The sequence below is a fragment of the Pongo pygmaeus genome, chromosome 10 (assembly GCF_028885625.2).
Source record: "Pongo pygmaeus isolate AG05252 chromosome 10, NHGRI_mPonPyg2-v2.0_pri, whole genome shotgun sequence".
Taxonomy (NCBI): Eukaryota; Metazoa; Chordata; class Mammalia; order Primates; family Hominidae; genus Pongo; species Pongo pygmaeus.
Genome location: NC_072383.2, coordinates 46,177,526 through 46,188,741, shown reverse-complemented (window position 1 = coordinate 46,188,741; position 11,216 = coordinate 46,177,526). Strand labels below are relative to the sequence as shown.

Genomic DNA, 11,216 nt, shown 5'->3' with positions numbered 1-11,216 from the left:
TGGGGTTTTACCATGTTGCCCAGGCTGGTCTCGAGCTCCTGGGCTCAAGTGATCCACCAGCCTCGGCCTCCCAAAGTGCTGGGATTACAGGTGTGAGCCACTGTGCCTGGCCTAGATGCTTTCATACAGGCTTTTCAATTATGCATTTTCCTTAAGTAGGAAGTCTTAGCATCCAGGTTATATCGGATTGTTGTAGTCTATGTTCCCATATTCTATTCCTATTTCTGAGCCTTCAGTCATGAGCTACCATATTAAGGAACTCATTCTGGGCTTTGTTACATGGCTGGATTGATCGGACAAGTGCCAGCTCTGATCCTGGGACTGTGACATGTGATGACATACACCCCCCTCCACATTCTGTATGTCTCTAGGGGGGAGGGGGGAAGCTGGCTATAGAACTTTATTGTATTTTCTGATTGCCTCATTTATATTGCCCCCATGCCCTTCTTTGTTCCTAAAGTAACCAGAGACAGTGCTTCCCAGAACCAACCCTACAAGAAACAAAGGGACAAACAAAGCCAAATGGGAAGCAGGATCATGGTTTGAACTCTTTCTGGCCAGAGAACAATACCTGGTATGGACTAGATACTGGGAGAGGGAAAGGAAAAGTAGGGTGAATTATGGAAGGAAGCTGGCAGGCTCAGCGTTTCTGTCTTGGCATGACCAGTCTCTCTTCATTCTCTTCCTAGATGTAGGGCTTGGTGCCAGAGCCCCTGAGGCTTTCTGCATGAATATAAATAAATGAAACTGAGTGATGCTTCCATTTCAGGTTCTTGGGGGCAGCCAAAATGAGGTTTTTTGTCCCTCTGTTCCTGGTGGGCATCCTGTTCCCTGCCATCCAGGCCAAGCAATTTACAAAATGTGAGCTGTCCCAGCTGCTGAAAGACATAGATGGTTATGGAGGCATCGCTTTGCCTGAATGTGAGTTCCCTGCTTCCTTGTTTCATCCATTCCTCATATGCTTCTCTCCTCCATGCCCACTTTCTTCCACTTCGCTCCTCCGCTTTTACTTAATTATCTAACCATCCTCTTTTCTGCTCATTTCCCTACTATTTTATTTCATGTATGTATATATGTATGTATTTATTTATTTTTGAGATGGAGTTTTGCTCTTGTTGCCCAGGCTGGAGTGCAATGGTGTAATCTTGGCTCACTGCAACCTCTGCCTCCTTGGTTCAAGTGATTCTCCTGCCTCAGCCTCCCAAGTAGCTGGAATTACAGGCACCCACAACCATGCCTAGCTAATTTTGTATTTTTTGTAGAGACAGGGTTTCACCATGTTGGCCAGGCTGGTCTCAAACTTCTGACCTCAGGTGAGCCACCCTCCTCAGCCTCCCAAAGTGTTGGGATTACAGGCGTGAGCCATAGCGCCTGGCCCCATTTATTTTCCTATCCTTTCTTTCTCTTATTGTCTGATTTTTTTTGGAATTCTCCATCTCATCTTATCAAGAAACTCTGAGCTTTGCCATCTTTGGAGATTGGCTGGAAAGCATTTTTATGTCTGAGAATTACAGTTCCTCCTTTATGCAGATCCTGTACATCTCTGTGGTATGTCTTTCTCATCTTTCCCTCAGTGATCTGTACCGTGTTTCACACCAGTGGTTATGACACACAAGCCATAGCTGAAAACAATGAAAGCACGGAATATGGACTCTTCCAGATCAGTAATAAGCTTTGGTGCAAGAGCAGCCAGGTTCCTCAGTCAAGGAACATCTGTGACATCTCCTGTGACAGTGAGTAGCCCCTATAACCCTCTTTCTCTGTTTTTCTGAGGCCTGCCCTTGGGATAATCTCCTTTTTAGTGCCAAGCAGACCTCGGGCTTCATTGCCTTGGCTGGGCTCTACAAAAATTGTGGGACTTGAATTGGCAGTACTGAGTAAGAAGCTATTTGGATTTTTCATGGTCATCAAATCCCCAGACAGTTCCTTGAGGTTCAGGGTAGACAATCTGAGCTGTCTGAGAGTCTTGGAATCTGATTGTCTGCATTTTCAGGGTAAGTCAGTTGATGAAGCTGATGATTCCTCCAGAGATATCCTAGGGAAATGAAGGAAGTCCCTACCCAGGGTTAGACATTACCACATTAGTCCTTTCATATAGAAAGACAACAGGCACAAGCCTTGAGTTTAGAGAACCCACTGGATCCAGGGGTTAGGGGAACTCAGTGCCTTTCTGGGTAATACTTCTCAGCTGTCTCATTCCTTTCCCTGTAACTCCTGCCAGAGTTCCTGGATGATGACATTACTGACGACATAATGTGTGCCAAGAAGATCCTGGATATTAAAGGAATTGACTACTGGTGAATCCTTATTCTACTTTCTGTTTCCCCATCCTCCTTCTCCTTACCCCATTAGCCCAGCACCCCTTTCCTCTTACCCTATCTCTTGGTCATTTAATCTAGAATACAGTGTCTGAAACAAAACTTACCTAGAGACTCAGGTTTCTGTTATTAAGCCTCTCTCGCTCCACTCCTTGGTAGCAATTTTCCTAATAAGGGGTTGCCTAATGGAGGGCTCAGACCCAGGCCTCCTTTCACTTAGACTTGGACATCTAATTCCACTTGTTTAAGTTCTATGCCCTAAAGCAAGCTGTTGGTAACATTGCTTCTCTTTTTTAACCCTACAATTTTCTTGGATTATTTTTTATGGACTGTATTCCACTTGATGGCTTGTGTCCCTTGACATCAGGCCAGGAATGTCTTTCTGTAATTCTCATCCACACTCTTCCACTTCAGCCCTCCTGGGAATGAATCTAGATGGAAATTCAAGCCAAGATTCAGTCAGCTAACTCACCTTGTCCCCTTCTCCATTATCAGGTTGGCCCATAAAGCCCTCTGCACTGAGAAGCTGGAACAGTGGCTTTGTGAGAAGTTGTGAGCATCTGCTGTCCTTGGCACCCCTGCCCACTCCACACTCCTGGAATACCTCTTCCCTAATGCCACCTCAGTTTGCTTCTTTCTGTTCCCCCAAAGCTTATCTGTCTCTGAGCCTTGGGCCCTGTAGTGACATCACTGAACTCTTGGGGACTATTTTCCAGGGATGCCTGGGTGGTGCACTGAGCTCTAGACCCTCGCTCAGTGCCCCTGATGGCACTTTCACTACAGCACAGATTTCACCTCTGTCTTGAATAAAGGTCCCACTTTGAAGTCACTGGCTGTAATTTTTTTCCCCCTGGAGGGAAGGGGAAGAAATAGGATGAGTAGGTGGACACTGAAGCCATAGGTCATTGCCACCTTCCATCTCTACCAAAGAAGAAGTAGGCTGAATTTACAATAGAAAGGTGAAGGTTACTTTCTATACCAACTCAATGCAACAAACTTTTATTGATCACCTAATCTATTCAAGGAACTGTAGAGGGATCCAGAGTGGGCTAAACACTGGCCGGGTGCGGTGCTCCCACCTGTAATTCCAGCACTTTGGGAGGCTGAGGTGGGCAGATCGCTTGAGGTCAGGAGTTTGAGACCAGCATGGCCAACAGCAAAACCCTGTCTCTACCCAAAATACAAAAATTATCTGGGTGTGGTGGCAGGCGCCTGTAATCCCAGCTACTCGGGAGGCTGAGGCAGAAGAATTGTTTGAACCTGGGAGGCAGAGTTTGCAGTGAGCTGAGATCACGTCATTGCACTCCAGCCTCGGTGCTCCATCTCAAAAAACAAAAACAAAAACAAAAAACAAAAACACGAAGTTGGCAGAATGGCCTTTTCCCTCAAGGACTAATGGGAAAGACAAGATAAACATTAATAAATAGTTACAATATAAGGAAGAGAGTTATAAGCATCATGAGAGAGGTTAGAAATGTGCACTGGGCATTCACAAAAGGAAAGATAACTTATATTTGGAGGGGATGTTGGGAAAAAGGAATCAAGAAAGAGTTCCTGAAAGGGAGAGCATTTAGGCTGGTTTTAAAGTCTGTGTGGGATTTTGACAAGTGGAGACGTGGGGTAGGAAAAGGAAGAGCATGGGTGGGAACCCAAGAATCTGAAATGGGTGACTTGAGGGGGTTGAAGGATTCCTTTATCCTTCATGAGGAGCTATGAAGGGAACCCTTCCTGTCTCTGGAAACCAGAGGGAGAACAGGGACCTTGACAGTCAGCGCAGTGGTGCTGAGGAATCTGAGAACATGGGACGTTTTGGTTTGGACCCTCCACTCCATTATTTCTTCTTGTGCTGTGCTTGTTTTTAAGGAGAATGTTTGCAGAACTTCATTCATTTAAATAATTATGGGATATGTGAAAGAAGAAGAATCAGGAAATTTGGGTCCTAAAATCTGTTTCTGCTACTTATTGATGGTCTGAACCTGGGCAGGTCATCTCCATTCTCTGTGCCTCAGCTTCCTCATCTTAAAATGAGGATTTTGGTCTAGATAGTTTTCTGAGATCATTTCCTGCATTAACAATCCAGCATTCCAAACTACAGTTTAATTTGTCACACTCTGAATGAGCTGAGAATGACATTCGCATTGTTGCTCAGCTCCACAGCCCTGGCCTTCATCCCACAGAGAAGACAGGAAAGTTCACCTGTGAGGGCAAGTACAGTGTATACGAGTTCATGATCTTCAGGAGCCGTTGCTGAAGGAATTGACAGTAAGAGATTTATCTGTAGAGAGAACCTCAGCCTGAGGTCAGATCAAGAACAGATAGAAGCCAGGGAACTGGCATGAAAGAGATCTTTTTCTTTTTTTCAATTATTCATTTGTTACAGTGGGTTATGATACAAATGTTTATAGATGCCTACTCTGTACTAGTACTACAGAGCAGTTTTTCTGTGTTTCTATTCAGTTCAATTGTAGTGTGTTGAGTTGTAAAATAATCCACGTATTAAATCAAATAAACAAACAAAATGCCATGTTCTTTTGTACAAGCAACACTACAAAAGGCATTTGGGGTCTGCATTTGGAATTCTCAGGCAAACTCTCTCTTGTTCCTAGTATGTACTTATTTTCCCCACACTAGCTTACGTATATATATTTTTTGAGATGGAGTTTTGCTCTTGTTGCCCAGGCTGGAGTGCAGTGGCACGATCTCGGCTCACTGCGACCTCCATGTCTTGGGTTCAAGCGTTTCTCCTGACTCAGCCTCCTGACTAGCTGGGATTACAGGCGCCTGCCACCATGCCCGGCTAATTTTTGTATTTTTAGTAGAGATGGGGTTTCACCATGTTGCTCAGGCTAGTCTCGAACTCCCACCTCGGCCTTCCAATGTGCTGGGATTACAGGTGTGAGCCACAGTGCCCGGCCTGTACATTTTTTAAATTTAAATGCCTAATATGGTGTCCACTGAATTAAGAATTCTTTTGAGAAAATGAATCAATAAATCTATACATTGCCTCCTTTATCCAGTGAGGTATGGCTGTATCAGCTTCATGACATACATGCCAGTAGTCTTCTTCACCTTCTCCTCCTCCTCCTTTTTTACAAATAAAAATTGTATATGATGAAGGTGTACAACTTGATGTTTTGTTATATGTATACACTTAAATGATCACCACAGTCAAGCTCATTAACATATCATCACCTCACGTGATTACTTTTCTTTTTCTTTGGGCATAGAAGCAGGCTTGATAGATGCAGTTCTCTTGGCATTTGGGTAGAAGCAGGACAGGAAACTGCTGTTCTCTTCCTGAGAACTTTCTTGAGAGCTGAATAGGAGGCACCATGGCAGCTGAGCATCTGTTCTGCTTTCTCTACCTCTGTCTCTTTCCCTTAGGCCTAAAATGAAGCTCTAAGCCAAGCAAAGGTATGAAGTCATCCAGACTAATTGGGAAGCGGGTAGGCTCCAGGGAGTGGCTCTCAGAGAGCAGACCATTTACTGAGCTCTGTGTGAGAAAGACTCAAAATGGTTCACAGCAATACAGAGTTTTGTTCTCTCCTCTTATCCTGCTTTCTCCTCCCTGCTACTTTTCCCTGACACCTATCTTGTTGTGAAGACAGGAATTGCATTAGATAAAATCAAATCTTTTTTATTTTTTTTTGAGATGGAATCTTGCTCTGTTGCCCAGGCTGGAGTGCTGTGGTACGATCTTGGTTCACTGCAACCTCCGCCTCCTGGGTTCAAGCGATTCTCCTGCCTCAGCCTCCTGAATAGCTGGGATTACAGGCATGCGCTGCCATGCCCAGCTAATTTTTGTATTTTTAGTAGAGACGGGGTTTCACCATGTTGGCCAGGTGGGTCTTGAACTCCTGCCCTCAGGTGATCCGCCCTCCTCAGCCTTCCAAAGTGCTGAGATTATAGGTGTGAGACACCGTGTCTGGCCTCCTTTTTTTTTTTTTTTTTGACGGAGTCTCTCTCTGTTGCCCAGGCTAGAGTGCAGTGGCGTAATCTCAGCTCACTGCAACCTCTGCCTCTCAGGTTCAAACAGTTTTCCTGCCTCAGCCTCCCAAGTAGCTGGGGTTACAGTTACCCACCACCATGCGCAGCTAATTTTTGTATTTTTAGTAGACATGGGGTTTCACCGTGTTGGCCAGGTTGGTCTTCAACTCCTGACCTCAGGTGATCCACCCACCTCAGCCTCCCAAAGTGCTGGGATTACAGGCGTGAGCCACCATGCCCAGCCTCAAATATTTCTTTTCATGTTTCTTCTCCCACTTCTCCTTCTGTCTCATCCATTCAGTTTTTTCATTTATTGAACACTAATTAAGAGCCTATTAGGTGACAGGAGGTACTGGATATTGGGGATACAGAAGCTATTAGAGATTTTGCTCTTAAGACCCTTATACTTTAGAGGGGGATACTCCCCTCCTCCCATTTCCTGGGATCATGCAAGAGAAAAGACTTCAGGTGATCCACATTCATTCCTTCCTTCACTGCTTGATTTGTCACCAAATGGTTATTGAGGATATGCTGTTTGCTAGGTACTACTTTATTTATTTATTTGTTTATTTAGAGATGGGGTCTCACAATGTTGCCTAGTCTAGAGGACAGTGGCTATTCACAGGTGTGAGCACAGCACACTACAGCCTCTAACTCCTGAGTTCAAGAGATCTTCCTGCTTCAGTCTCTCGAGTAGCTGGGACTACAGGGATGTGCCACCACACCTGGCTTAGGCTCTACTTTAGCTGCTACTTGTTAAGGATGAAGATAGGAGGAGACACTCTTATTTTATTTGATTTCTTTTTTTTTTTTTTGACAGAGTTTTGCTCTGTCGCCAGGCTGGAGTGCTCACTGCAACCTCCGCCTCCCAGGTTCAAGCAATTCTCCTGCTTCAGCCTCCCAAGTAGCTGGGACTACAGGCATGAACCACCACACCAGGCTAATTTTTGTATTTTCGGTAGAGACAGGGTTTCACTATATTGGCCAGGATGGTCTTGATCTCCTGACCTCGTGATCTGCCCGCCTTGGCTTCCCAAAGTGCTAGGATTACAGGTGTGAGCCACCATGCCCGGCCTATTTGATTTCTTTCTAAGTTGTTATGGGATGTAGATCTTTCCAGGGACTTTTTGGCATGAGAACAAAAGAGGAGTTGGGTCACAGTGCCAAGATGGGACTATCCCAGAATGCAGAAGGACATTTGCTAGTGGTCTGATAGGTCGATTTACCTTTTGTTCATAGACATAAGTAAAAGGGAGAGGGAGAGGCAGGAAGAAGAGGGGTAAAAAAGGCAAGAAATGAGAGGAAAAAGCATTAGCTATAGAAATGGCCAGGGATGTCCTGAGGATTTTCTTGTATAATGACTGGGCCCCCTCTGATGGGTGCTACCTGCTCTGTGACAGTTTCCTCATTGCCTTTGGCTGGGAGCAGGGCATTGGAGGAAGAGAAACTAAGGTCTCTGTTATGGAAAGAGATGAATGTTGAGATAGCTGAGTGGGGATAGCTCTTCCTCCCTCCTTTTTTCCCTTTAACTTTTCCTCCTGCTGAGGCAGGGGCGCTGGGCTACAAGGGAAGCCTGGACTTCCTGGCCAGCATCCTCCTCAGAGCCACCTTTACCTCCTGGTTCTTCAGACTGTAGATGAGGGGGTTCAGCAGGGGCGTTATCACACTGTACTGCACAGAGAGCACTTGCTCTAGGGCTGAGCCGGATGCTGGAATCATATACCTTGAAGGGAATTGCACAGAAAAGCAACTTATGACAATGGTGACAATTCTCACTGTTGGCAGCAATAATTCATCACTTCCCTGCAAAGACTCTGCAAAGGAGGTCTTCAGAGCTGACCTTCTCTGGTGGCAGCATCTAGAAATGGCAGATCTGTGAAAAGTTAGTCATTTCTGCCTTCAAACACTTCTAAACATAAGTGAGGTCACACAGAAAGTTATAGGAGCTGCCCCAAGGAACAAGCAGTTCTGCAGCATATCAAATGTTGCAGGTTAGAACACAATTAATATTGGGGACAGATAAAAAGTAAAACAAAAAAATAGAATTAATAATAATTTCATACATTTCCATAGCATTTCATACTCTTCAAAGCATTCTTCCTTAATAGCTATGATGATCATATGAGGAATTTTTCTCTTTATACACAACAGTACAGAAATGCAATGTTCTCACCTTGTGATGACTGTTCATGTAAAACTGTATACTTAGTTTAAAATATTGTCATTATTCCCAACTTTTATGGCCCTGGGAATTACCCTCAGAATCCTTGCCTATTATTTGTATAAAGTTGAGTGGAACAAACATTTGTCCTTTTAGTTGCATTTTTCTTTGGTTTGGAAAAGAAGCCAAAACTGGTAAAATGGGAGATAAAAATGGGTTAAGCACATAATATGATTCAAAAATAATAAGATTAAAATCTTGGGTACATGTTGCTAAGTACCACTCTGAGTATCTTCCAAAGAAGCACTAGTATTATTATTTATTTGCAATGGCACCATCATTATTGGAATAGACTATCCCAAGGATGTTCCTTGTGGGTTCCAATGTGTTTGGTTATTAAAAAAATAGTCATTTTACTGTTATTTTTTGTCATCTAACTTATTCTTTCTAACATTTCTATGAAGTAAGTAGTCACATCCCTTATGGCAGATGAGGAAACTGAGACAAAGGGAGATGAAGAGATTGGTGCACAGCTCAGTTGAGCTCTCCTGGGCTATTTATTTATTTTTTTCTTTTACTTATTTTTTTTTTCTTTCCTTGCCACTAGACTACAGGTACTGGACTATTCTTACCATCCATTTCCATCCTTGGCTTCTCTCTGAATCACAGGCAGGTGAGAAAAATATTGAACAATTTGTGCAAATCCACCTTCAATTTACTAGAAGAAAGCACAGGCATCGATTGTTTTGTCTCCTAGTGAGGGAGGACTAGGCAGCCAGAGCTGTTGATGTTTGAGAAGCATGGTAAGGAAGGGCACGGATCTTGGTCCAACCTATGGCTCCATTACTAGCTTGTTCTGGGACTGCTGAGAAATTACGTGATTACTCCCCAAACTCAGGTTCTTTATCTAAAAGTGGGTTGATAATATTTCTCTTGTAGTGTGATGGATACTAAAATTGGCTTGGCGATGTAAAGCAGCTGGTGTATAGTAAATGGCTAGTAAATTGCTACAACATATGTAAGCTTTGGCGACATCTCCCAGTAGGAAATAAAGATGGCATATGTTTCAAAGAAAGGTTTTATTTTTTGTCTAACACTGAATAAAAATCTAACAAAGGTTCTCTGATTTCTTTTTGTGAACTCCAAAATCTTAGGTTAATGAAGTAGAAAAATCTTTATCTTGGTCTAAACTCATTCTCCAGAATGGACAATTGAAGCCTTAGAAAGAAAATAGATTCTGTTTTTTTTTTTTTTTTTTAACTAGTCTCACTCTGTTGCCCAGGCTGGAGTGCAGTAGTGCAATTTCCGCTCACTGCAAACTCTGCCTCCAAGGCTGAAGCAATTCTCCTGCCTCAGCCTCCCAAATAGCTAGGACTACAGGTGCACGTGACCACACCTGGCTAATTTCTATATTTTCAGTAGAGATGGGGTTTCACCATGTTGGCCAGGCTGGTCTCCAACTCCTGGGCTCAAGCGATCCACCCACCTCAGCCTCCCAAAGTGCTGGGGTTATAGGCATGAGCCACTGTACCCAGCTGAAAATAGATTCTTTACAATTCATACAGCTAGTCCATGGTAGAGCCAGCACTAGAGCCTAGGCCTTTTGAATGTCCTGCTATTTTGTAATGCTCTTTTCTGCCAATGGAGACAACTTAGGGTAAGGAATATCCCACATTTATATTCAGGGGTGTAGTATGACATACCTGAGAACTCCTGAAGTATAAAAGATGGTGACCACAAGGAAATGGGAAGAGCAGGTGGAAAAGATCTTGCTCCGACCTGTGGCAGAGTTGATCCTCAGGGCTGTCATGATGATACAGCTGTAGGAACCCAGCAAAAGGACAAGGGTGCCAAGGCCCAGGACTGACATGGTGGTGAGAATGGAGGCAATGCTAGTGCAGGGGTCAGAACAGGTCAATGAGAGCACCGGAGGAAGCTCGCAGGCAAAACTGCGGATGACATTAGGGCCACAGAAGTGCTGCTGAGCCAGGAGGAGGGTGTTAATTAGGCCAGTCCCCATTCCTATGGTCCAGGATGCCCCCACCAGGCCAGCACACACCCTCCTGTTTATAATCACCACATACAACAGTGGATGACACACGGCCTGAAACCGGTCGTAGGCCATGACTGAGAGGAGGCAAGCCTCAGTAGCTCCAGAAAATATGACCAGGGAGATCTGAGTGAAACACTCAAGGAAGGATATTGTCTTCCCCTTAGAAAGAAGGTTCTCTAGCAGTTTAGGCACAATAATTGAGGAATAGAAAGCATCCAGGAAGGAGAGGTGTCTCAGGAAGAAGTACATGGGGGTGTGGAGGTGGGAATCAGTACTGATCACCAGCACCATCAGCAGGTTCCCCAGTAGAGTCAAGAGGTAAATCACCAGGAACAGAACAAAGAGCAGCACCTGAACCTGAGGGTTGTTGGACAGTCCTAGGAGAACAAACACAGTGACTGTGGTCATGTTGCTGACTTCCATGGAGCATTCAAGTTTCCCTTTTGACTGACAAGAACTGAAAAGAATGCTCCAATGGGTTATCAGTGTCAGGGCATGCCTGGGGATGAGGCATTGGCAGTAAAGCTTCAGGGAAGACCCAGGACAGATTCTGTAGCAGAGGAAGCCTTGCCATGTCAGGCTGCATCAGTCCTTTCCAGCTCAGGGCAGTAACCTATTGGCCGTGGTGGAGAAGATGGGGAGGAAAAGTACAGAGAATCAGACCTAGAAAGGAAGGAGAAGAGAGCAGGAATTATTC

At 44.4% G+C, this 11,216-nt stretch overlaps 2 protein-coding genes across 2 annotated transcripts; one reads left to right on the top strand and one right to left on the bottom strand.

Annotated features, from left to right (window-relative positions):
* Positions 1-354: 354 nt before the first annotated feature.
* Positions 355-3,147, top strand: LALBA (lactalbumin alpha). The gene is made up of 5 exons (XM_054444062.1): positions 355-574; positions 770-921; positions 1,575-1,733; positions 2,222-2,297; positions 2,814-3,147. Exons 2-5 carry the CDS (start codon positions 789-791, stop codon positions 2,872-2,874), a joined length of 429 nt encoding a protein of 142 aa, XP_054300037.1. The 5' UTR covers positions 355-574; positions 770-788; the 3' UTR covers positions 2,875-3,147.
* Positions 3,148-7,865: 4,718 nt separating this feature from the next.
* On the bottom strand, positions 7,866-10,942 carry LOC129009239 (olfactory receptor 8S1). Its single transcript, XM_054441785.1, has 2 exons — positions 10,170-10,942; positions 7,866-8,028 (listed from the first exon to the last, which is right to left on the bottom strand). The coding sequence occupies exons 1-2, from the start codon at positions 10,940-10,942 to the stop codon at positions 7,866-7,868; spliced, it is 936 nt and encodes a 311-aa protein (XP_054297760.1).
* Positions 10,943-11,216: the final 274 nt, after the last annotated feature.